The following is a 26692-nucleotide window of genomic DNA, read 5'->3' on the forward strand; positions in this document are numbered from 1 at the left end:
TTGTTTTAAAACCCCACCACACCAAACCATTTTGTTAATTTTAAATGCATTCGTGTTTAAAACACAATAGCAACAAGAGTCACCTGCTGTGATGTGCTGCTCTACTCAATAGTACATCACAGCAGTGGGTAGCTACCCTGCTTCCTACTGAAAGTCTGGGTTTAACACATCTCAGGAGTTTGCTCTCATTTGTCTTTCTTAAATACAGCCCTGAACCCTAAATATGGCAAACTTGCTGGTTTGGAGGTGATTTGTTATCAGGTTAATACCACAGGGAGCCTTTCTTTCTCACAGAATGGATAATGCCCTCTCTCTGAATTGGTGAGGTTGAGAGGTTGGCAAGTGCTATGTGTCCCATCTACAGGGACAGCTGCAGCCCCCCTGCCCTGTACTTGATTTGCTCAGATACCTATTTTAATCCATTTTCAGTTCTCTAATGCTGAATTTTGATGTATCTCTATTCTGGTCTGTTTGTCCTGGTCAGCTGTTTGACTTTGTGCATGTCTTTCCCATGCCTCACATGAGCCTGTGCCTCTGAATGCCTGCCATGAACAGTTTTGTGCTGGCACATGCTGTTAACACAGGCTGGTGAACCAAGGACTGGCAGGCTGGGTTGGTTTTTGCCTGGTTATGTTTTAAAGACAAACTTGCAAGTCAGCATTGCAAGTTTTCCACAGTGGTAAGACTTAGTGATAGTAACAAAGGGTTGAATTTGAACCTGAGGGCCCCGAGGAGGAGACCAAAACAATCTGTTAGTATCTCCTTTTCTCTTCCCCTTCTGCTTGTTTTCAGTCAACACATCATGTACCTTGGTTGTGTAAGTTTTAGTGTGCAAAATTTCCCTTTTCTGTCTTTGTGGCCAAAGCAAATATTTTAATCATTTTTCTGCCTTGTCTTTCAAATTGTGTCTCTGATGTCCAGTTGTTCATGCTCTGAAGTGCTAAGAGTCTGTGTGAAAAGGTAATTACTGTTTTTTCCAGATCCCTCTTCCTCATACCATGGTGGTAGTAGTATGGAAGATGATGATATCAACATGTGGTCAGGAGTAATGGATGAAGGACTGCTGAGCCAACATCTTGCGGAAAGTGGAATGGAAATAGATCCTGAAAAGGAAGAACTTCTACTGAGCATTAGTTCTCGACTACAAGCAGCTGTTGAAAAGCTTCTGGAAGCTATCAATGAAACTTCAAATCAGGTAGAGTCACCCAAGAGTGAAGTATTTGGAATTTTGTGTCTTGTTTATATTTTTGTTCTTTATTTTTGTCATTAATTTGTGGTTTAGATTGGATAGTAAGAAAAATTTCTTTGCTGCAAGAGCGGTCAGGCATTGGAACAGGCTGCCCAGGGAGGTGGTGGAGTCACCAGCCCTGGATGTGTTGAAGGAATGTGTAGGCATGGAATTTGAAGACATGGTTTTATGGCCATGGTTGTGTTAAGTTAGTGGTTGGACTTCATCTTAGTGGCCTTTTCCAACAAAGATGATTCTGTGATTTTGTAAGCCTAAAACCTGAAGGCTCGTTTTGAAAGCTGAAACAATACTTCAGGTGCTTCTTCCCAAAAAAGTCTGCTCCAGTGTGACTTAACTGAGGAATTTAGAAACCTGCTTTGGGCTGCAAAATTTGGGTGTGTTTACCCCTCCAGAGTGCTTTCACTGCTCATATGGGTCACCTGCACCCTGTTGCCATCCAGAGATGAGACAGGAGGTGTCAGGCCACGCTGAGCTGGCCTCTTGTGAAGAGGGAGGATTAAGGGGAGCTATGCCAAATTCTCTTGACAAACGCTGTCATAAATTGACTGCCTAAAATTGTCTAGAGTTCTCCTACTGTCACTTCCAACTGTGATCTAAACATGGCCAGCTAAGCACAGATCCACCTGGCTAGCAGAGAAGGAGCCTACAACCAACTCTCCAGTATTTGAGGTGTGTGATCCAGGAGAGCCTCCAAAGAGAGGCAGGTGTGGGCACTCTTCCTGTTTGCAGTCCGGGTGCTTTGTGTTTTGGGACGTCAGCTGCTGTCTGGAGCAACTCCTGTGGAATGGGAGCTCTATACCTAGCTCAGTTCACATCACACTGCAGATTTCATCTGCTTTGATTGCTTTTAGGTATCACAGTAAATGCTCTGTAGCCCACAAAGTTTTTTGAGCTCTCTTATGGACTCTGTCTTCACAGTCAACTCTTCATGTACAACTAGAATTCATAGTTTCATAGTTTCATAGTTTCATTCAGGGTTGGAAGGGACCACAAGGATCATCTAGTTCCAACCCCCCTGCCATGGGCAGGGACACCCCACACTAGATCAGGCTGGACAGAGCCTCATCCAGCCTGCTCTTAAACACCCCCAGGGACGGGGCCTCGACCACCTCCCTGGACAACGCATTCCAGGGTTTCACCACTCTCATGGGGAAGAACCTCCTCCTCACATCCAGCCTGAATCTCCCCACCTCCAGCTTCATTCCATTCCCCCTAGTCCTATCACTACCTGAGATCCTGAGAAGTCCTTCCCCAGCCTTCCTGTAGGCCCCTTTCAGATACTGGAAGGCGACAATTAGGTCACCTCGGAGCCTTCTCTTCTGCAGACTGAACAGCCCCAACTCCTTCAGTCTGTCCCCATAGGAGAGGTGCTCCAGCCCTCTGATCATCCTTGTGGCCCTTCTCTGGACACGTTCCAGCACCTCCACATCCCTCTTGTAATAGGGGCTCCAGAACTGGACACAGTACTCCAGGTGGGGTCTCACCAGGGCTGAGTAGAGGGGGAGGATCACCTCCCTCGACCTGCTAGCCACACTTCTCCTGATACAGCCCAGGATCTGATTGGCTTTGCGGGCTGCAAGTGCACACTGAGAGCTCATGTTGAGCTTTTTGTCCACCAGCACCCCCAAGTCTCTCTCCTCAGGGCTACTTTCCAGCCAGTCACTGCCCAGCCTGGATTTGTGCCTGGGATTGCCTCTACCCAGATGCAGGACCCTGCACTTGCTCTTATTGAACTTCATGAGGTTGGCTTGTGCCCACCTCTCCAGCCTGTCAAGGTCCCTCTGGATGGCCTCCCTTCCCTCCAGCGTGTCTGCTGCACCACACAGCAGGAGGCCTTTTATGCTACACACCTATCATTAGTTACCCTAGTCGTTGCTTTCTTGTCTCTAGGTGTAAAATGTACAAATAAATCATAGAAATGAAGAGGGGGAAAAAAATCTGTGATGATGAAAGAACTATGAAAACTTAGCTTTAAAAATGTCAAGTATTTGCTTTTCAAAAATACTCAAACATGAGGTTGATACTTTAATTTTTAAAGAAACTGATAAATTACTAATTTGTGACTTAAATGGACAGCAATGTAAATACAAATTCAACCAACACCCCTCTGCCTGGCTAAAGCAAGTAGACTGGTGGGTCCTGTGAAGGTTGTTCTGCATTGTGTGTATTTTCTCTCTGAGCAGCTCTCTTCTGTTGGAGCATGAGCTCAAAGAAAAAGAGGTGTTTTGGCTTTTGGAGGCCTTGTTTTCAGCTTGAAGGTCTAACATAATAGAATAACCAAAAGGGTGCACAGGTACTCTTAATATACAGAGTAATGGTAAGGCAGTTGTAGGAAATCTTGCCTTTAAAGAGCAGATGATACAGACAAAGCAAAACAGTGCCACAGTTTTACAGTGATGAAGAATTCATGCAGTGTTCATCAAAGTCTTTGCAGTTATTGGTTCCTCTTGGTGCTTCTTTTCCCTGAAGACTTCACTGCTGATCTTTAAGTGTAGTGGTTCTATACCTAGCCCTAAATTCTTTTACTTCTGTGACTGGTATTTTTGTAGTAAGTTTTTACTTTTCATACCAGTGGAGGTACCTGCTGTGTTCTAAGCAGCCTTATTGTCAATTGTTCCAGAAAGTTTAGCTTTCCTTTCTAGCTTTTCAGCCAAGACCTTGCCAGTACCTACAACAGAGCTGTGTTGTGACTCAAACACACATGCACATCTTTTTTTCCACTAACAGACTATGCTGTGTGGATTTATCACAATCTCAGCATGGTGGTGGGGGTTGGAAGGGACCTCTGGAGATCACCAATCCCACCTCCCTCGCCATCAGGAGCAGGGAAGTCGTTCTGTCCCATACTCGGCACTGGTTAGGCCACACCTTGAGTACTGTGTCTAGTTCTGGGCCCCTCAGTTCAAGAAAGATGTTGAGTTGCTCAAACATATCCAGAGAAGGGCAACAAAACTGGTGAGGGGTTTGGAGCACACAAGCCCTATGAGGAGAGGCTAGGGGAGCTGGGATTGTTTATCCTGGGGAAGAGAAAGCTCAGGAGAGACCTTCTTGCTCTCTACGACTACCTGAAGGGAGGTTGTAGCCAGGAGGGGGTTGGTCTCTTCTCCCAGGCAACCAGCACCAGAACAAGAGGACACAGTCTCAAGCTGTGCCAGGGGAAAGCTAAGGCTTGATTTTAGAAATAAGTTCTTCACAGAAAGAGAGATTGGCCCCTGGAATGGGCTGCCCAGGGAGGTGGTGAGGTTGACGTCCCTGGAGGTGTTTAAGAAGAGACTGGATGAGGCACTTAGTGCAATGGTCTAGTTGATTAATTAGGGTTGGATGATCGGTTGGACTTGATCTTGGAGGTGTCTTCCAACCTGGTTGATTCTGTGATTGTTTTTTTTTCCTACTCTACAGTATTTGATAATCTGGACTTAATTACAGGCAGAAATGATTTTGACCTTTCCTCCTTATCAGTCCTGTGGTGTGTACAGATAGGTGAAAGGGAGAGAAGCCTGGCAGAACCTTCAAAGCAAGAATTTGAGACCTGTCTGAACACACACTTCAGGACCTGAAGTGCAGTTTGAATCTTTCCTGGCAAGGCATGCAGTGGGTGTATTGATTCAAATTCCACCTGCCAGTGGTGTGTGTGGGTAAATAAATCAAGCCACTCCCCTGAGCTCTTTCAGTTGACAGTTAACAGGAAACCTTTAAACTAGCAGAGCTGGAGAAAGTTCTTCCTGTTGAATTAACTCCAGGAACAAGAAGGCAGGCAAATAATGACAGCTCTGTATTTCTCTTTCGTTTGCCGTAGTGGAGATGGAAAACCATTTTTAGTGTCTGTTGTGCTTGCTTGCTCATCTGCTGCAGCCTACCTGGGCAGGTAGAACATGATAGTGCTTGGAAATGACCAACCAGCTGCTACTGCAAGATTTCTGTGGCTTTTTCATGTGAAACTACTCTAAGAAGCATTTTTATGAGTGATCATATGAAGGGTTTTTTTTTCACCTGTCTGCTCTGGATGAATCCACTCCCGAATGACTCTGCTTGAGGATGTGATCTGAGGCTTCCTGCTGGTTCTGAGCAGCTTTGTCACCAACAGTGTTGATATGTTTTCAAACTGCTAATTCCTGTTAGCAGTTTCTAGAGCCAGCTTATCTGGTGCAAAATAACCCCTGTGGGACTTGAGAGGAAGACAGCCACAGCTGTGCTGGTTGGAATGGATTCTTACCGCACCTACTGGGCTTCTCATCTCTTCAGTGGTTTGTGGGCTGAAGGGCAAGAAGAAGACACATACGAGGTTGAATCTCGTGTGCCTTTGCCACATCCTTTTCCTTTCCCTGAGCACTTGGATGACAACAATTCTGTCGTTGTAAACACTTCCATTTTTCACCTCAGCCACAAAAGAAACGGGCACATTTTGAAAGTTGTCTCTAAAATCTCCTTGCCTACACCTCCCTATTCAGTAAGTATGAAAGATTTAAAAAGAAATTGTCTTGAAAGCCAGCTGAATTGCAGTGAAAAACAGAATCAACTTGTTGCTGTGTAATGCTGACAGGCTGCTTTTCCTAGGCAGTTTCTAATGGACGCTGAAACAGCTTTTAATTGTCCACTTGTGTGTGTTAATTTCTAACCAAAGGAATACAGCAGACACAGCAAAAGACAGAATCACAGCTCTGAGATCTCTTTTTAAAGCACCTCAGTGTTACTTACTACACATGGCTGTGAATAATTTACAGTGGGAGGAGGGAGCTGCAGTCAGGTGAAATTATTCCTTTATATCTTCCGTGCACTGACTGGTAACATGAACAAAGCCTGCTGGTGGCTTCCAGTGAGCCCAGGGAGAGATTTTCCTTCTTGCAAAATCATGTTCATGTTTCTGTTTTTGTTTTGCCCTGTGATATTTTTAATAACAACTTGAGTTGTTGCTACTTGATGGGGTGCTTGGTGCCATGGTTTAGTTGTTTAGGTGGGTTGGATTGGTTGATGGGTTGGACGTGATGATCTTGAAGGTCTATTCCAGTCTCTTCTCTTCTCTTCTCTTCTCTTCTCTTCTCTTCTCTTCTCTTCTCTTCTCTTCTCTTCTCTTCTCTTCTCTTCTCTTCTCTTCTCTTCTCTTCTCTTCTCTTCTCTTCTCTTCTCTTCTCTTCTCTTCTCTTCTCTTGAGAAGTGCTGGAGAATGATTTTTATTTGGGCTTTTAGTAGGAGTATTTGCTGTATTTAAGTTGTGGTTAGGGTTGTTTGTATACAGTAAACCTGTCTTTTTTTTCCCCCTCTTTTATCTGAGTCTTTCATTAAGCACTTGAAGACTAATGTGATAGTAGTCTCTCAAACCACTGCAGATATTCAGCTGCACTATTTGTACTTTTAACTCCACGCAAAATATATAGCTCCTGTTAATGATGTCCATCTACAAAGGAATGCTGTAGAGAAGACATCAAGTAGAGAAATTCAGTCTGTTATCAAAGGGAACGCATGGATTATTCAGGCATCCTTCTCAAAGTGGCATTTTCTTTCTCTGTGGATAATTGTGTGCAGTGTTCTCTGAAACCCATTTTTCTGAGCTGTTGAATCACTCTCCTGAGCATAGCTGTAGGTGCTGAGAAAGCTTTTGTTTTTTGAAGACCTGAAGGGAAATGCTGTGTTTGTAGAAAACACAGCGAAGTCACAGACTTACAAACATCTGCCAGTATCCATGAGCTGAAAAAGGAAAAGAGGAGCAGGAACTGAGTGGTTTTTCCTTTTCTGATGTCATTCCTGTTTTGAATAATTTGCCTCAGTTTGAATACAAACCAAGCAAAGAACTTGTGCCTGCTTCAGCTCTGACAGTTTGTGTTTTTGTCCCAGGAGGAGAAGTGGAGATCTTTTTGGTGGCTGACTCCAGGTAGCCGTTATCTGAGGCTGATTTTGTGTAATCAAAGCTGTTGACATTGGAATAATGTTCCTTCTTTACTATTTTGCCTTTGTAATTCTAATTTTAATGTCTTTTGAAATGACCACTTTGGGTGTGTCTAAACTGGGCAGCAAGCCTAAAAGTTTATGGATTTCAGTCCTGGCTTCCTAGGAGTTCAGGACCCTGAGACTGTGTTCCATCTCTGGAAGCATGCATTAAATATTAACCCATCAGACAAGCAGAGAAGAAGAAAAGAATCCTTAATAATTCTGCTAGGTGGACACAGCTGGAAGAAGCATTGCTTGGCTGCTCTGCTGGCTGAGAAGTGAGGTGTATTCAAAACTGGTGCTCTCATTTATTGTCATCTTCAGGAGGAAAGGAGCTGAGGCACCCCTTATGGCAATTTCTACCCAGGCTTCTGCCAGTTTTATGCAATGATTTTCAGCCATTCTAAGGATGTGATGGAGGATAGCTTCATTGTGTCTAATTCAACCCCCCTGTGTAAATAAGGGTGACTCTAATGTCAACTCATAAACCTAGAATTACCGGAACAAAGACACGGATTTAGCCAGGTGGCTCCTTGACTTCACTCTGCTGACAGAACTTTAGACTTCTGTGCTGAGCCAAGCTTCTGTTGTAGTCCCTGAATGTGTCTCCAGTAAAGATCCCATCTGAAGGGAGGTGGTGGAGGCCCCATGCCTGGAGACATTCAAGATCGATAGGGCTCTGAGAAACCTGATTAGTTGGGGGGTTGGATTAGACGACTTTGAAGGTCCCTTCCAACCCAATGCTTTCTGAGTCTAAGGTATGAGAGGCATGTCATCACACTGTAAATAGAATCATAGAATTATTTTGCTTGGAAAAGACCAACCATCAACCCAACACCACCATGGCCACTAAACCATGCCCCCAAGCACCATGGCCACACATTTCTTGAACACCTCCAGGGACGGTGACTCCACCACCAATTGGGCAGCCTGTTCCGATGCTGACCACTCTTGCAGCTGAGAAATTTCTGCTGGTGTCCAACTCAAAGCTCCTTGGCACAATTTCAGGCCATGATAGGAATGACAGTTTTGCTTTATCTGACTTCTGTGTTTGTTTTTCTTTTCCCTTGGTAGCTTGAACATGCTAAAATTGCTCAGACAGAGCTCATGAGAGAGTCCTTCAAAAAGCAACAAGAGGCCACAGAATTTCTCAAGTATCAGGAAGAGCTACAAGAACGTCTGAATGAAGAAACCAGAGCCAGAGAGCAGTTGGCTTTGGAGCTTAGTAAAGCTGAAGGTGAGTTTTTTGATGAGTTGTTGAACTTTGCCCTCATTTAGAATCATAGAAAAATGGAACCATTGAGGTTGGAAAAGCCCTCTAAGATCATTGAGTCCAGCCATCAACCAAACACCACTATGGCCACTAAACCATGTCCCCAAGTGCCATGGCCACACATTTCACAGTATCACAGTATAACTAAGGTTGGAAGAGACCTCCAGGATCATCGAGTCCAACCTATCAACACAGACCTCATGACTAAACCAAGGCACCAAGGGCCATGTCCAGTCTCCTCTTGAACACCTCCAGGGATGGGGACTCCACCACCTCCCTGAGCAGCCTGTGTCAATGCCTGGCCACTCTTGCAGCAAAGAAATTCTTCCTGGTATCACTTACCTCTTAATTCAGTGAGGAAATTGCAACTTGCATCAATTTCTTTGCAAACTTTAGAGTGTTATCAGACTTCCAGATAGTTCTGGAGAAGGGGACCTCTGGAAGTCCCTCATTTATGTGAGGAGGAAGTTCTTCACCATGAGAGTGGTGAAGCCCTGGAATGGGTTGTCCAGGGAGGTGGTTGGGGCGCCGTCCCTGGAGGTGTTTAAGACCAGGCTGGACGAGGCTCTGGCTGTCCTGATCTAGTGTGGGGTGTCCCTGCCCATGGCAGGGGGGTTGGAACTAGATGATCCTCGTGGTCCCTTCCAACCCTGACTGATACTATGATACTGTTATTAAAACTAACAGGTTGGATGTGTGTGGTTATCCTCAAAATGAATTTATTTCATCATAACATGTCTCTTTGTGGAGACAAGCTGAGAATCACCCAGCTGAAGTCATGTACAAATTTGATTCAGTTCAATCTTTTGCAGGAATCCAGCTAATTTGTCCTTAATTGCTTTAATGCTTTGTAATTTCTGAATTAATTAAATTATCCTTTTCTTTTTCTTTTTTTTTTCCTGTGAACTTCTGATATTAATGCACTTCTAAATGATAGAATGCACTGAGGTGGAAGGGACCCTGGAGGTCATCTAGTCCAGCCCCACCTTTTCAGTGTTGTAACAAACAAAAAGTGCTGTAGGATTTTTCATTTCATTTCTTATGCTCACTGAACTGAGCTGTGAACATGCTCTGACAAAGCCAACCTCCATTCACTTACCAGATTCCTTAGGTGTGCAGAACGTTGTCTTAGGTCATTGCCCATCTGATGGTAGCCTGTCTTCTCCTGAGAGAAAGTGTGTCATTTTTGATCATTTCTTTCTTACCACAAAAACTGCTGTGATAGAGATGTTTTCAAACCTCCAGTGTTGTAGGGGTGTCAGATATGACCTGTCTAATGTGCTGGAAAAGCTCATGCCAGCTGGGTCACTGAACTCTGACAACTTGGATTACATCTCTAGAAAAGAGAAAGTAAAGAAAAAGGCCAAAAAAAAAAAGGCAGGAGTAAGTAGACAAGATGTGATCTTAAGTAGGCTGCTTTGGGGTTCTTTTTTGCCTTTCTGGTGGGCATGTGCCCTCCATTTCACCTGGGAGTGCCCTCTGAGCGTCCTATCTGTGAAGTACTCATTATGAGCAGCAGGTGATAGGGATATTCAGTATCAGGACAGTGTGGCCAGCAGGACCAGGGAAGTGATTCTCATAGAATCCTAGAGTGGTTTGGGTTGGAAGGGAACTTCAAGATCATCCAGTTCCAACCCCGCCGCCATGGGCAGGGACACCTCCCACTAGCCCAGATTGCTGCTCAAGGCCTCATCCAACCTGGCCTTGAACACCTTCAGGGAAAGGGCATCCACAAGTTCCTTGGGCAACTTGTTCCAATGTCTCCCCAGTGTCTTTTTCCTAATCTCCAGTCTCAATTTGCCCTCCTCAAGCTTCAGTCCATTCCCTCTTGTCTAGTTACAACAAGACCTTCCTAGCTTTCTTGTAGGCCCCCTGGACTCGGCAATGGTGAAGCCACATCTTGAGAGCTGGGTTCAGTTTAATGGTACTCACTCCAAGAAGGATATTGAGGGGCTGGAGCAGGTCCAGAGAAGGGCAAAGAAGCTAGGCAAGGGTCTGGAGAACAGGGCTGGTGAGGAGCAGCTGAGGGAGCTGGGGGTCTTTAGTCTGGACTTCACTGTGCAAAAATGATTCTTTGTTGTGTCTTAACTCTGTGCCAACCTTGCTGCTCCCCAGGCCTCGTTGATGGTTATGCAGATGAAAAAACATTTCTGGAAAAACAGCTCCAGGAAAAAATGGATATTATTGACCATCTTGAGCAAAAACTGCTGTGTACAGGTAACAAATTGCAGGAGTTAGAGGCTGAACAGCAGCAGGTCCAGGAGGAAAAGGAGTTACTCTCCAGACAGAAGGATGCCATGAGAGCAGGCGTGGGGCCGGTGGAGCAGCGTATGTATTCCTTACAATCTTTCTATGAGATTTTTCTTCTGCCTTCAATGACAATAATAAATAATCTTGCTGAAGGGTTTTCTGCCCCCTCTTCTTAACCATTAATAAAAATAGGATAAGGTAAAATGTGATACTTGCATACCTAATGCTAGCATAACTTGATACATAACCAAAAAAAGGCTGAATTTTCAGAAGTGTTGAGCAATCACTCTTGTTCTTTAAGCCAGCAGAGGCTTGGTGCCTCTGAAAATCTGCTTCTACTTAGATTAGTGCTGGAGGCTTCTTGAAGTTAGCACCTAGGGATGAAAATGTCGGTCTAAAAGCTTTCCAAACAGACTTCTAGTGGGACTAGCAGGCATTTCTACCAGAACATGACTGAGCCACCCCTGATGATCATACTTAGACACAGGAGATACTATTTTCTAACAGATTTCCTCTTTTGAGGAAGAATGGCATGGAAGTTGGATGATGAGAAAAGGCAGCTATCTACCAGTAATGAAAACTCTCAGCCCCAGTGGTGAAAATTCCAGATAAATACCATGTCAATGCCATCTAACTATCTGCTTACTCAAACCCCCCAACATTTACCTTCAGGTGGTAAATCACAGAATGGCCTGGGTGGGAAGGGACCTTCAAGATCATCCAGTTCCATCCCCCTTGCCATGGGCAGGGAGACCTCCCAGTAGACCAGGTTGCTCAGGGCCTTATCCAACCTGACCTTGGACACATCCAGTGTCTTTTAAGTCTTCCTTAAACTAATAGCTTAATATTCTGTGTCTGAGAGGGGAAGAAAATTACAGCACTGGTGGTGTAAGAGCACTCATCAAGGATTGCAGTGCTTGCATTGTAAATTTGATTTAGTTTCTGAACTGGAAAGTTAATTTTATTTAGTTTCTGAAAGTTGATGGCAATTCATAACGTTAATACTTTCATAAGTTACACATCTTGGTGTGAATTTGCAGTTTTCCTGCATCCATTCTGTGGCACAAGGAAATGTTAAGCTTTCTACTTTGTAGCATAGATGATCCTCATCTAGGGCTCCAGTTTGGTTATTTGTTGTATATTTAGGTTTCTAAAGATTTCAGAGTTCTTTTCATGTGCATAACACCTGTAGGTCTAAATGAGTTCTAATAGTCTGTGTAGGTACTTCTGTCATGCACACCGGAGTAACCACATTCCCCAAGCTATGCCAACAACTTTGTCATTAAATGCCACAACTACATTTTCTCTTACATTGTTGCACCACAAGAAAACTACAGCTGGCATGTGAATTACTTTGCTTCTTTTTGTTTTTGTTTTTGTTTTCTCTCTCTCTCTCTCTCTCTCCTTCTCTGTTCTCCTAGGCCTAGTAGATGCTGCAGTCGATGCAGCTTCCCAAGCAGGTGTGTTTGTACTTTGCATGGCCAATCTGTAATTGGGTGGAAGACTGACATTGTACTGACCATTGTTAATCAGGAGTTTATTGGGCTTTTGGCTTACTGACTGACTTGTAATCCTTACTGGCCTGCAGCTTTGATGTTGTGTTTCATACTCAGGTTTATGCTTCACTAACAACATTCCTTATCATTTCCAAACACTGGAAGCAAATTCATCAATAACCATCATCTTATTCACCTATGAAATACAGATACTTAGGTGCTATTGGAAGGATATTTTTATAGCCTTTTCCTCCCCCCTTCTTTTATTTCCAAATAGAGCTGACTCATTATGCTAACTAAAAACTGTGTTATTTTGACATGCAATGGCTACCTAGAACTGAGAATTGGTTCAATACGATGTAAGATGATGGTGCCTGAAGGATCTTTCTGCTCTAGTCCAAGTAAATTGTATTGTTTCTGTCTGAATACCAATCGTGTTTTGAAGATTCTCCAAATGTAACTGCACTTTACAGTTTGGATTTTGCCTGAAGGGATTGGTATGGTTAGTCAATGTGTACTTCAGTGGGCCGTGGCTTAAGAGTCTTGATAGAGTGGTTGGGGCCTTTACTCTATGTGCTTGCCAGCTTTTTTCATGAGGATTCAGTATTTGTCATCCATGCAGTCACTGTGGTTTTACACAGCTCCAGTTACAGGTCAGTAATTTCCCTCTCTGTCTGCCCAGCAACCTCGCTAAGGCTTTCAATGTTCCCTTCAAATTCTTTCTCTGTATCACATCAAATGATGAAGACTGGGAGTGGATTGATTTTTCTGATGCTGGGGATGAGAAAAGGGTTGGGTTTTCTGTATTTCATTGTCAATCCCTGTGTTGACTCTAGATGTAGTTTCAACCCGTGCGTTTGCTCTTCAATTATACAGAGATAATTTGTGTGAAACTCTTCAGTCCATACAAAACTTAAAGAGGAAAGGGATTTGGAATGACTTCAGTAAGCAATCTGAAGATTAAAGGATGGTAATTATGATACAAATTTGCTTTAGCAGTTTTCCTGATTGTTCCTCAGAAGAAAATATCTCTTCTACAAAAAACAGCGAAAAACCCAAACCAGTTCACATCCTCCTGCAGCCTACAGCATGGATCCCTTGGGGAGTGGTTTATGCTTTTATTACATTGCTAACCTTATTCATACCTAAAAGTAGCCTGTGGTGGTTTTATTATAACCAGAATTGCTGGAGGAAACAGAAAAGCTAATGAAAGAAAAAATTGAAGTCCAGCGCCAAGCCGAGAAGGAGTACGATGACCTCCAGCAGCAGGTCAGAGTCTTGGAGGTAGACTTGGAAGAGCAAGTCAGTCGCTTCATAGAGCTGGAGCAAGAAAAGAATGCTGAGCTAATGGACTTGAGGCAGCAAAACCAGGCTTTGGAGAAGCAACTTGAGAAAACAAGAAAATTTCTGGATGTAAGTATGATAGAAGGTTGGGCTCATGGGGGCGGGCAGGCAGCTGTGCTCAGCTGTGGGTCAGGGGGAAAAGCTTTTCCTTTCAGCTTTGGAGCAGGCATGAGGAAGCACACAACGGTGGCAGTGTTGTGGATGCCATTTCAAAAAGGTAGTTAACATCCTAAAAAGAGAAAAATTATTTGAACTGCTTGCTTAGGACTGCTCTGTATTTCTAAATACAACTTGGCAGGCTTCAGAAATATTTAAAATAAGGGGGAACTCCTACAGTTAATGAGGAAATGACATTTTTCTGGCCTTCCCTTGTAGCAATTGGTGGAAATTCTATGTTTTTCTAATAAGCCTGTCAGAATTAGTCTAAAGGCTGTGCAAGGTGCTGCCTCTGGGGACAAGGCAATGCCAAGCACAAACCCAGGCTGGGTGGAGAACGGCTGGAGAGCAGAGCTGAGGAGAAGGACTTGGGGGTGCTGGGTGAGGGGCAGCTCCCCATGAACCAGCAATGTGAGCTGACAGCCCTGAAACCAGCCTTATGCTGGGCTGTATCCAAAGGAGCATGGGCAGCAGGGGCAGGGAAGGGATTCTTCCCCTCTGCTCTGCTCTACTGAGACCCCACCTGGAGTCCTGTGTCCAGCTCTGGAGTCCCAACACAGGGGACATGGACTGTTGGAGCAGGACCAGAGGAGGCCACAAATATAGTCAGTGGAGACAGGCTATGGAGACAGGCTGAGAGAGGTATGGCTGCTCAGCCTGGAGAGAAGGCTCCATGGAGACCTTAGAACAGTCTTCCAGGATTGGAAGGGGGGCCTGGATGAGAGATGGAGACAGCCCTTTTAGCAAGGCCTGTGGCAGGACAAGGAGTGATGATTTTAAGCTAAAAGAGGCTAAATCTAGACTAGGTATGAGGAAGACATCTTTTACAAGGGTGGCAGAACACTTGAATAGGCTGCTCAGAGAGGTGGTGGAAGCCCCATCCCTGGGAATATTCAAAGTTAAGTTGAATGGGGCTCTGAGGGACTTGGTCTAGTGAAAGATGTCCCTGAATACTTCAGGGGAGTTGGACTGGATGGCTTTTAAATGTCCCTTGCAGCCCAAAGCGTTCCACGATTCTGTGTATTAAGTAGTCAGCTTGCAAGCACAATTTCTCTAGGTTTCATTTACAGTTTTCCATCACAGTATCCAAGAATCCACCTCCAGCCAGTGATTTGTCCCCAGGCACAGTGACTGTGGCTCAGTTATACCCAACTTCTTCCTGCCTCAGGCTGTCTCTGCAATTTGGGCTTTAGATTCTACCCCATTTCACCAACCCTGCCTCCTCCCTTCTCCAATCAAAGGGTGTCAGGTAATGATAGAACTAGGGGGAATGGAACAAAAATAGAAACGGGGAGATTGAGATTGGATGTTAGGAAGAAGTTCTTCACCATGAGGGTGGTGAGACACTGGCACAGGTTGCCCAGGGAGGTGTTAGAAGCCTCATCCCTGGTGGTTGCTCAGAACCACATCCATCCTAGCCTTAAAAACCACCAGGGCCAGGGGATCAGAACTAGATGATCCTTGAAGTCCCTTCCAGCCCTAACAATTCTGTCATTCTGTGAAATGATGTATCCATGTAAATTCCTAACTTCCAGGAGCAAGCCATTGACCGAGAGCACGAGAGAGACGTATTCCAGCAGGAGATCCAGAAGCTGGAACAGCAGCTAAGGGTTCCCCAGAGGAGTCAGCCTGTCAGCGAGCATCAGAACAGAGAGGTGATGCATTTTATTGCTTGTTCTCAGTGACACACTGACAGCTGTTAGGAGATTGTCATGAGTGGTGTAACTCATCTGCATCATTTACAAGCCAGGAAGGTAGATCCCCTGAGGTGCAGAGTAAGGAGTTGGAGCAAAGTGGTGAAGCTGCCTTTTGGGGGCTTTTTAGGGGGCTGTTTATCCGTTTTCAGTAGTAGCCATACAGAGACTTCCTCACTCTCAAAAAGGCATTTTTTATGTAACTGCATTTTGAAAATTCACTATTTTCAAAAGCCTGTGGAAACATTCAGGACTCCTTTAGCAGTTTGACAACTTCTGATGTTGCTTTGGAACACCCTCCGTAGGCAGCTGAAGGAAATGAGTTCCCAAGGTTTAGCTCTTAGGTTGTTTTATTCCCTGAGCCTCCACAGAACTCTGTCTCCACTGAAACAAATGTGGGGACTGTGGAACAGCATCTCAGGGGAGTCACAGACAGCCCCTAGACCCTGCCAAGTCAAGAGGCAGCAGTGCAAGTGCTGTGTGTTACAAAGCTTGTGCATGTTCCATTTGACCCGTTATTTGTGAGCTAAGTGGCATTTCCTATTCTTGTGGCTCTTCTTGCATCCTGCTTTTTGAGCAAGGCTGATATTTGTGCATGCTTTTCTTGCCTGATTTTTCAGGATTAGAGTGTCCCTTGTTGTGTTGCACTGCTGTTTTCAAATCAGGGCTCTTCCTGAGGTAGTTCAGTTGCTGTAATTCAGCTCTTCAACATCAGCAATATTTGGTGTTCTGTATGATATCATTTCGGGCACAGGCAGCAATAGAGTGTAAATTGATATATGTGAGATCTGAGTTGTTGAAGTATTTATTTACTTGTTATCCTCAGATTTAATCATGAATTTAATGAGTTTTTAAAAACAGTTTTAATACAAAGGTTTATGAGGGGTCTTACTCTCAAAGCATCCAGTCGGCGCTGTGTGGTATGCTGTATATATTGTGACCAACAGGAGCAGGGCAGGGACTGTACCCCTGCTGTCAGCACTGGGGTGGCCACACCTTGAGTGCTGGGTTCAGTTTTGGGGCTCTCAATTCAAGAAGGACATTGAGGGACTGGAGCAGGTCCAGAGAAGGGCAAGGAAGCTGTTGAGGGGTCTGGAAAACAGAGCTGGTGAGGAGCAGCTGAGGCTCACAGTCTAACTCTGCAGTCCATTGTGGTGTCATGTAGGTGAAGTATTTCAGAAGTGCACATGCTGTCATCATTTCTCATGCTTGCCTGAGGTAGCTGCTTTATTTTTGCAGAGTTGCATGGGTTTTAACTGCTCTTCTCCCTTGGATGAAGCCCTCAGTGCTTTCTGTTGATAACTCCATTTCTTTTTCATTGTTGTTTCAGCTTAGTCTGTCAACTTACTCCAGGGAGGGCTGTTGTAAAGAGTCAGCTCTAGACTTGATTTTTTTTTTTGTTCTTTTTCCATTTCTCTCTCAGGACTTTTCTATGGTTACCTCAGACTTTGATGTTACTCATGGATGGATAACGTCAATAATACCATCCTGTCAGCTTTCTGTTCTGGTCCTCTTCTCTCCTATCTAATGAAATGCTTTGAATCTCCTACCTCTTGGCTACATCATATCTTCCTAACTGTAAATACTGAAATCAGTTTCTTGAGTGGGACAAACATTACTTTCCATGTCTCTTGCTCAACTGCTCAGGTCTTAACTCTGTGCATCAGGCCTAATACCATGGATTTGCTACACGTCCTTCTTCATTGCTTCTATCTCATTGCTCTCTGAAAGGAGGCTGGAGCCAGGTGGGGGTTGGGCTCTTCTCCCTAGTAACAGGAGATAGAACGAGAGGAAATGGCCTGAAGTTGTGCCAGGAGAGGTTTATGTTGGAGAGGAGGAAAAATTTCTTTGCTGCAAGAGTGGTTAGGGATTGGAATAGGTGGTGAAGGTGGTGCAGTCCCCATCCCTGGAGGTGTTCAACAAACATGTAGCCATGACATGGTTTAAAGCTGTGGTGGCTTTGGGTTGATGTTTGGACTCAATCTTAGAGGTCTTCTCCAACCCAAACAATTCTGTGATTAGTCACTTCTGAAATCCTGATAGAACTGGGCTCTTTCCAGTCTCTGCTGCTTCAGTTACTCTTTCAATGTGTTGTTTCTGAGCATCAAGCATCTGAACTAACAAGATTCAGAAAGCTTTGCTGGGATGATTTTTCCCCTGTAAAAAGTGAAGTTCTATCATCCAGCACATCTGTTTTTTCTCATTTAACAAACCTAGCAACAAAACAAAGCTTCTGTTTCTGGAGTTTGTGGTGGTATAATGATTCTCTGCAGTGGCAGACCCAGTGAGTTTTAGGGTATGTCAGGATGTCACCAGGCACCTCCTCATTTTGTCATGGATTTTTGGAACTCTGATATTCCTCAAAGACGCAGATAGCACCCTGGCCTTAGGGTCCAGACATTCCATCTGTAGGTGTTGAAGGCTGCATAGGGATGCCATGCTACTTGCTTTTAACTGGCTAGAGAGTCTGAAGGCTTCAGGAGGACAAGCAAAGCCTTCCAGGCTAATGAAAGAAATTAACCTTCTTGCCATATTGCCACCAGGTTGAACAGTTAACAAATCACCTCAAAGAAAAAACAGACAAATGCAGTGAGCTTTTGCTCTCCAAGGAGCAACTTCAGAGAGACATACAGGAGCGAAACGAAGAAATTGAGAAACTAGAGTGCAGGGTAAGAGAGCTGGAACAAGCCTTAATCATCAGTGCAGACAACTTGCAAAAGGTATTTCTTCCTCTAAAATTATCCTGCATTCACCATTTCCTCCTTTTCTTGAGAACAAAACAGTCTGTCTTGTTTCTTATTCGTGTGGTTTCTCTTCAAAGGTGGAGGAAAGGAAGCAGTTTGGCACCGTCATAGTAAAGGGAGAATTACCTCTTGAAGCACAATTGCAAGCTGAACGAGAAGCTGTGGACAGAAAGGAGAAGGAGGTAAAAGACCTGTGAAATGTTCCACTCAGTTTGTCAGTTTTTGCCTTCTGTTGAGTTTTGTGAATTCTGCAGCTGAAATCTGTGACCAGATCCAAGAGGCAGCGGCCCAGGTCCCTTTGAAATCCTCTTGTGAGCCGTGATAATTGCTGTTGCTGCCTACATTAATGCTTAGGACTTACAAGAGTGTTTCTGAAATCAAAATTCAGCCCAATTAAGACAAACTTCAGAGTCATTTCAGGTGATTATTGCTGGGGCTTAAAATTCCATTGGGTTGAAGGGCTCAGAATGTCACTGAGCACACATTCTTTTGTTTCTGCATACCAAAGCAGTTTGCCATAGGCATTGTGCTTGCAAATGATGAGCTGGAATTTTTTTGGTGTGGCTGCCTACTCCTTTTCCATTGTTTATTTTTGGAAACATAGGTCACAAACCTTGAGGAGCAGCTGGAGCAGTTCCGAGAGGAGCTGGAAAATAAAAATGAGGAAGTTCAGCAGCTGCACATGCAGCTGGAAATTCAGAGGAAGGAGTCCACTACACACTTGCAAGAACTGGAACAAGAGAACAAATTGTTTAAGGTAATTGTGTAACAGAGAAGCCCAGAGATTTGTTCTCCCCACTCCCCAGAAATAAATCCTAGGGCAAAGCCAAGATGCCAACTTCTTTCTCAACCCTTCCACAGGTCAAACTGCAAAATATTCAAAAGCTCAGATAATCACTTGTTCCATGCAGCTATTTTGAGGCAACATACAATTGTTTAGGTTGCAAAAGCCCTCCAAGATCATCCAGTCCAATCATCAACCCAGCACATTCATGGCCACTAAACCATGTTCACAAGTACCATGGCCACACATTTCTTGAACACCTCCAGGGATGGGGACTTCACCACCTCCCTGGGCAGCCTGTTCCAATCCCTGACCATCCCTGCAGCAGAGAAATTTTCCCTCATCTGCAACCCAAACCTCCCCGGTGCAATTTCAGGCCATTTGTCTCTTGTTCCTTGGGAGAAGAGAACAGCTCCCACCTGGCTCAAGCCTCCTCTCAGGGAGCTGTAGAGACCGATGAGGTCTCCCCTCAGCCTTCTCTTCTCCAGACTAAACACCCTCAGGTCCCTCAGCTGCTCCTCACCAGCCCTGTTCTCCAGAACCTTCCCCAGCTTCCTTGCTCCTCTCTGCATTTGCTCCAGCCCCTCAATGTCCTTCTTGGAGTAAGGGCCCCATAACTGAATCCAGCACTCCAGGTGTGGCCTTGCCAGTGTCCAGTACCGGAGGACAGTTCCTTCCCTGTTCCTCCTGGCCACACTAATATAGATCCAGGCCCTGATGCCTGTGGCCTTCTTGGCCACCTGGGCACACCCTGGCTCATTTTCAGCTGCTGTCACCCAGCACTTTCTCTGCTGTGCAGTTTGCAGCCTCTGCCCCAAGCCTGGAGTCTTCATGGGGTTGTTGTGACCCAGTTGCAGGATCTGGTATATGGCTTTATTAAACCTCGTTCAACTGACCTTAGCCCACGGGTCCAGCCTGGCCAGGTCCCTTTGCAGAGCCTTCCTATGCTCAATCAGATTCCTAGTCCTCACATGCACACACTGGAATATTCAGAAAGCCTTATAACAACTGCAGCATGGGTTTGGATCTATTTTTTTCCCTAGGATGAAATGGAAATCCTGGGACTAGCCATACAGAAATCTGAAGACGCCACCACACTGGACCATCATTCAGTAGTTGGGAGGCTGGCTCACATCATGCAAGAAAAGGAGCAGGAAATAGAACATCTTCACGAGCAAATTGCAAGCCTGCAACAGCAGCTGGAAGGCACAACTGATAACAAAGTACCTACTTTTGAAATCTTGCTTCAGACTCCTACTATGTGTTGCTAGCTGTTTGAAGGGAAGGATACCTCTGTCCCCTTGCCAGTTCCATTAGTCTTCTACTGCTGCCTTTTTAAAGGCATTTTAAAGATGCAAATGCTTCTGTTTCCAGCAGCTCTTCAGTCTGAATCTGCTTTTCCTTTTTTTATGATGGATACTTTTTGCTTGCTATTATTCTGCCTTATTTCTGCTTGAAGTTCCCTCTTCAGTTCTTCATTCCTTATTCTTCTAATACTTCTGAACCATTGTAGAATCCTTGAGTGGCTTGGGTTGGAAGGGACCTTAAAGATCATCTAGTTCTAGTCTTCTTGCCATGGGCAGGACACCTCCTGCTAGCCCAGGTTGCTCAAGGCTCCAGCCAGGCTGGTTTTGAACACCTGGAGAAGAGGAGGCTCAGGGGTGACCTCATTGCCCTCTACAATTACCTGAAAGGTGGTTGTAGCCAGGAAGGGGTTGGTCTCTTCTCCCAGGCAACCAGCACCAGAACAAGGGCACACAGTCTCAAGCTGCGCCAGGAGAAGTTTAGGCTGGAGGTGAGGAGAAAGTTCTTCACCGAGAGAGTCATTTGCCATTGGAATGTGCTGCCCAGGGAGGTGGTGGAGTCACCATCCCTGGAGGTGTTCAAGAGGAGATTGGACGTGGCACTTGGTGCCATGGTCTAGTCATGAGGTCTGTGGTGAGAGGTTGGACTCGATGATCCTCGAGGTCTCTTCCAACCTTAGCGATACTGTGATACTTCCAGGGTTGGAGCCTCCACAGCTTCTCTGGGCAGCCTGTTCCAGAGCCTCACCACCCTCAGGGGTGAAGAATTTCTTCCTAATGTCTAATCTCAGTGCAGCTTCTTCCAGTTTTCTGTGGTCTCAGTCCAAACAGCATGTTACTAATGGCATTTTTCAACACAGTTAAAGGTCCCTCTGTTTTCAAAATGCATATCCACCTGAACTAACTGTGCACTACATAAATCTATTGACCATGTGAATGAGTGGTACCTGGGTATGAAGAACACAGTATCTGTATAATCTAAGCACTGCACATGGGTGGAGTTCAGACATCCACGTGCTCAGTGTCTTTGGAGTTTTGTGATGGGAATAAATCAGTCCATTTAGTTCAATTTAGTATTGAACTACACATGCAGAATGCCTCACTTGCAGTGAAATTCAAGACTGAATTTGGGAATGGAATACTGTGCCAGATAGTGCCTGAGTAATACTTAGTAACTTCTCCAATTCAGAAGAGTCTTTGGTGCAGAGAGTTGGGGATGGTGAATTTGATTCCTCTGCAAATTGTATTTGAGGTAGAAGATTGCAAATAAAGGGTTGGTGACCAAAGTGTTAGGACTTTCCCATTTTGCTGCCTATTCTCCTTGTAAAATGTACATTCAGATTCTTGAAAAAGGGTAAGAATCATGACATTAATAAGGGAGTGGAGATGAAACATTTCAGCCATCATCAGGATGCATCATCTGAAAAGGGCTTGGGGGTGCTGGGGGATGAGAAGCTCAACATGAGCCACCAGTGTGCACTTGCAGCCCAGAAAGCCAATCACATCCTGGGCTGCATCAAGAGAAACATAGCCAGCAGGTCAAGGGAGGTGATTCTCTACTCCACTCTGGTGAGATCCCACCTGGAGCACTCTGTCCAGTTCTGGAGCCCCTATTACAGGGAAGGATCTGGAGGTGCTCGAACGTGTCCAGAGAAGGGCCACCTGGAGCTGGAGCTCCTCTCCTGTGAGGACAGACTGAGAGAGTTGGGGCTGTTCAGTCTGGAGAAGAGAAGGCTCTGAGGAGACCTTATTGTGGCCTTCCAGTATCTTAAGGGGGCCTACAAGGAAGCTGGTGAGGGACTTTTTAGGGTGTCAGGTAATGATAGGGCTAGGGGAAATGGAACAAAACTAGAAATGGGGAGATTCAGATTGGATGTTAGGAAGAAGTTCTTCCCCATGAGGGTGGTGAGACACTGGCGCAGATTGCCCAGGAAGATGATGGAAGCCTCATCCCTAGAGGTTTTTAAGGCCAGGCTGGATGTGGCTTTGGGCAATCTGATCTAGTGTGAGGTGTCCCTGCCCATGGCAGAGGGGTTGGAACTAGATGATCCTTGAGGTCCCTTCCAACCCTAACAATTCTATGATTCCATGATTCTTGTGTGCACTACCCTAAGTGAGCCTGCTTTGGCAGGGGGGTTGGACTTACTTGATGATCTCTTGAGGTCCCTTCCAACCTCTAATGTACTGTGATATTTGACTTCCATATGGTGAGTTTGAGGATTTATTTATTTTCTTAATCTCTTAAGTTTTAAGCTTCGTAAATCTTAGTTCTTTGGATTTCTTTGAGTAAAAATAATACATTAAACCTTGATTTTTATAGGAAGATTGAATGGCAGACATGAGAAAAACTATCTGAGGGTGTAAGAGTTTCCCATCATGAAGTTCTTAACTTGTTTGGGTTTTTTCCCCAGGTTATTGAAGAGCAAAATGAGCATATAAGGGAGCTTGAAGCCCAGGTAGAATGTCTGAAAAGTGATCAAGAACGTGTGAAGAGAAAAAATGATGAGGAAATAGAGCAGTTGAATGATGTCATTGAAAAGCTTCAGCAGGAGCTGGCAAACATTGAACAAAAAGTGCCTGCAGACGTTGCTGCTCTTCAAGAAGATGCTGACAGTCTGAAACATACTCTTGAAACAGTTGTGGCAGAAAAGGAGGCTTTGGAGAGGCAAGTAGAAAGCGTAAATGTGGAAGCATCTCGGACAAAGAGTAAGCTTGAGGAAGCTAAGTTAAAAATGACCCAGCTAGAGCAAGAAATAAGTGTGTTAAAAAAAGAGAAATGCAAGTGTGAGCTGATGAGAAGTGATAGGGGAGAGCCAGGAGACAGAAGCAAAGGGAGAGCTGGGAAAGTGGAAGAAGGTTTATGTGAGAAATTGGAGTTGCTAGATCAATCTCAGCTTCAGCCTCCAGATGAGAACGCAAGAGTCACCACCAGCAAGATGGAGCTGCAGCTGGAGCACCTTCAGGGATGCATTAAGGAAAGAGATTCAGAACTAGTCCAGTCCTACAATAAAATAAAAGCCTTGGAGGAGGAAAGGCAAGCAGAAAGAGAAACACTTGAAAAGAGGATATTAGAACTGGAAAAGACTCTGCTGGAAAAAGTCGCTGCTGCTCTTGTGAGTCAGGTTCAGCTAAATGCAGTTCAAGAGCAGAGGAAATTCATGCAGGAAATTCAGGAAGCTTCAAGCTGCGTGGAGGACCCCAGGGAGGATGCCCAAAGAGGCAGTTTGAGTGATGGAACCCAAAGTGAAACTGAATCAAAATTATCACTCTTAACCCAGAGGCTTGGTGAGATGGAGGACCAGCTGGCACTGGTGAACCAGCACTTGGAGTTAGAAAGAGAGAATGCCAGAGGTGCAGAGAAGGAAGCTAAAGCGAAGGAAGAGAGACTCTTTGAGCTTCAGCAGCTACTGCAGGGGCTTCAAGAAAAGCACAGTGGAGAAGCTCAGAAACACATGGAGCAAGAAGAAATGCAGCCACACCAGGTACTTCATGCCATTTCCTCTTGCCTTGTTTTCACTGAGTGCTGTTCCTGTGTGCAAACTGTGACGAATGAAGCATTTATTAATAAGACCAGTGGTAGAAATACTCCATGTGGGTCAGACCTTCGTTTGGTTTCTTACTGTAGGAACTCTAATGCTGGTTTCCATTTTGCTTACCAACACTTTGCCTTTTCATGAATGCAAGGGGATTCTGAATTTGGGACAGACCCTTTCTTATTCCTGCACTGGGGTGACACAGAATGGAGTGAATACCACTTTTACTGCCATGGAGGTAGGGAGACAAGAGTTACATCAGAGAGGGTTTAGAATGATAAGGGAGTGATTGCAATTTGTCTGTGCAGGGGGCTTTAGCAGGGAGAGATTGTTTATTTATATATGCTTTGATTTTGGTTGACTTTTTCTTGCTTTCCTTTCTTGATTCCAAAGATATTTCCCATCAATGGCATTTAGCAGTAGCGATTTGTGCTGGTTTTCATCCACCACTGGTAGCATTGCCTGAACTTAAAACCTGCAGTCAAAGCTGGCAGTGCTTGGTAGCCTGAACACTGGCTTAGCTGCTAAAACCTGATCTAGTTGGAGATGCCCCTGCTCACTGCAAGATGATCTTTGAGGGTTCCTTCCAACCTGATGCATTCTGTGAAACTTATCTTCAGAAACATTATGGAACCCAGTGCTGGACCAGGAAAGGTTCTAAGACCTTTTGTCCAAACGTAGAATAAATGAATGGCATAAATGTCTTTGAACTTTAACAACATTGTAAGACTTCATATCCTACTCTTTGACCTTTCTCCTTGTGCTGTGTGCATGAAGGAGCCAATTTCTACTTGCAGTTCAGTGAATTGTAAGAAGACAATCCTTCCTTCCATGCTTGTCTTTCCTCCCATGCTTACCCAGTTTGTGGGAGTTACTCTAGGAAAATGGTCTCTTGGTCTTTGTTTTTTTGTTAATCCAAATACAGAGATTTGTTTGCTCCTCTGGTCTCTTCACTTGTGGCTTTTGTAAATTGGTGTGAAGGTGAGCAGTGCTGTTAGTATTTGATTGTAAGATTCTTCACTGGAGCTAGATTCCTAGTGTGCCAGCAGTGTGCCCTGGTGACCAAGAAGGCCAATGGCATCCTGGCCTGTATCAGGAATAGTTTGGCCAGCAGGAGCAGGGAAGTCATTGTGCCCCTGTACTCGGCACTTGTTAGGCCACACCTTGAGTCTTGTGTCCAGTTCAGGGCCCCTCAGTTTAGGAAAGATGTTGACTTGCTGGAACATGTCCAGAGAAGGTCAACAAAGCTGGGGAGGGGTTTGGAGCACAGCCCTGTGAGGAGAGGCTGAGGGAGCTGGGGTTGCTTAGACTGGAGAAGAGGAGGCTCAGGGGAGACCTTATTGCTTTCTACAACTACCTGAAGGGAACTTGTAGCCAGGTGGGGGTTGGTCTCTTCTTCTGGGCGGCCTGCACCAGAACAAGAGGACACAGTCTCAAACTGTGCCAGGGGAGGTTTTGGCCAGATGTTAGGAAGAAGTTCTTCACAGAAAGAGTGATTGGCCATGGGAATGTGCTGCCCAGGGAGGTGGTGGAGTCACCATCACTGGAGGTGTTTAGGAAGAGAGTGGGTGGGGTGCTTGGTGCCATGGTTTAGTTGATTAGATGGTGCTGGGTGATAGGTTGGACTTGATGATCTCAAAGGTCTTTTCCAACCTGGTTCGGATCGGTTCTGTCCTGTTCTGTTCTGTTCTATTCTATTCTATTCTATTCTATTCTATTCTATTCTATTCTATTCTATATGATCTTTAAGGTCTCTTCCAACTCAAGCCATCCTATGATTCACCATTCTCCATCTCTTGTGTTGCTGTGTAGGTAGGAGCACAGCTTGTGGAAAATCAGAAAGAGAACGAACTTGAACTACAGCAAATGAAAGAAGAGGCAGCTGCTGCTAAGGAAGAGCTGAGCAGTTACAGAGAAAAGGCAGAAAAACTTCAGCAAGAACTAGCAGTAAGAACCAAGTTTCTCCATGTGGTATTTAAAGCAAATGGTTGTACAGGACCTGTTGTGCAAACATGCATTCTGCAGGGCTTTTTCATCTTGTGCTGAGTATGCCACTGAGAAAAGCAGCCACTCAGTACCTACTGTCAGTGGAACAGAGCTGATCCTTCAGTTCTTGCCCTGGATGTGTTTAAAGGTGGTTTGGAGGAGGTGCTTGGGGATATGGTTTAGGGGTGAGCTTTGTAGAGTAGGGTTATTGGTTGGACTTGGTGATCCTGAGGGTTTTTCCCAACCTGAATGTTTCTGTGATAGTACATAATTTTACAGTCCACTGCAGTGCAGCAATGGATCTAGAACTCTGATTGTTAGGAGCTAGTATTCATTAGCATATGTTATAACTGCTTTAAAATAGGACTAAATCCTAACAGTATAGAGGGCTTTAGATAATGTAAAGGAATTGGAAGGACTGTGATTGAGATTCTAACTATTTACAGGTAAAAGAAGCAAGTCTGATACATCTTCAGGAAGACCTGTGCAAAGTCAAAGAGAACCTAGTTGAAGCAGAAGAGAAATTTGCAAGTTATATGAGAAAGGACAAGGAGCTGGCAAAAACTGAAAGCAAAAAGGATGCAGAGATAATGTGTGATTTGTCAACAGGTGAGTCTGCCCTAAGTAGGAAAAGCTCATCATCACAAACAGACCAGCCTGTGGAAACCAGCAGCTGTGTCCAGACTTCACCAGTCCTTGTGAGAAATGCAGAGATGCAGATTGATTTGCCCAATGGCTGCTCTTCAGAGGAGGTTGCAGAGATTGTGAGAGAATTTACTGAAAAGATTGACCAAATGCAAGAACTCCACGCTGCTGAAATCCTGGACATGGAGACAAGGCATATCTCTGAGGCTGAAGCATTGAAGAGAGAGAAGTTTGTCGCAGTGCAAGTGTTGACTGAGGAGTGTAAAACTTTAAAGGAAGTCATAGAAACTCTACAAGCTAAAGAGGTGTGTG

General features: G+C 44.8%; 1 protein-coding gene across 9 annotated transcripts in view; it reads left to right on the plus strand.

Annotated features, from left to right (window-relative positions):
• Nucleotides 1–26692, plus strand: part of AKAP9 (A-kinase anchoring protein 9) — a 110974-nt gene that overhangs the window by 57658 nt on the left and 26624 nt on the right. For 4 of the 9 annotated variants that reach the window (XM_068152867.1, XM_068152870.1, XM_068152873.1 and 1 more), the window contains 13 exons: nucleotides 981–1195; nucleotides 8246–8408; nucleotides 10560–10772; nucleotides 12116–12154; nucleotides 13371–13603; nucleotides 15226–15345; nucleotides 17928–18104; nucleotides 18206–18310; nucleotides 18733–18885; nucleotides 19956–20135; nucleotides 22628–23698; nucleotides 25562–25696; nucleotides 26182–26685. In XM_068152867.1, the coding sequence (XP_068008968.1) occupies nucleotides 981–1195; nucleotides 8246–8408; nucleotides 10560–10772; nucleotides 12116–12154; nucleotides 13371–13603; nucleotides 15226–15345; nucleotides 17928–18104; nucleotides 18206–18310; nucleotides 18733–18885; nucleotides 19956–20135; nucleotides 22628–23698; nucleotides 25562–25696; nucleotides 26182–26685 (3308 nt within the window). Of the gene's footprint in view, nucleotides 1–980; nucleotides 1196–5024; nucleotides 5697–8245; nucleotides 8409–10559; nucleotides 10773–12115; nucleotides 12155–13370; nucleotides 13604–15225; nucleotides 15346–17927; nucleotides 18105–18205; nucleotides 18311–18732; nucleotides 18886–19955; nucleotides 20136–22627; nucleotides 23699–25561; nucleotides 25697–26181; nucleotides 26686–26692 lie in introns of those variants that run through there. The other 5 variants (XM_068152868.1, XM_068152876.1, XM_068152872.1 and 2 more) reach the window with 4 other exon arrangements.

The sequence above is a fragment of the Melanerpes formicivorus genome, unplaced genomic scaffold, assembly GCF_026170545.1.
Source record: "Melanerpes formicivorus ecotype bairdi unplaced genomic scaffold, bMelFor1.0.p_v2 SCAF_24, whole genome shotgun sequence".
NCBI classification, from domain to species: domain Eukaryota; kingdom Metazoa; phylum Chordata; class Aves; order Piciformes; family Picidae; genus Melanerpes; species Melanerpes formicivorus.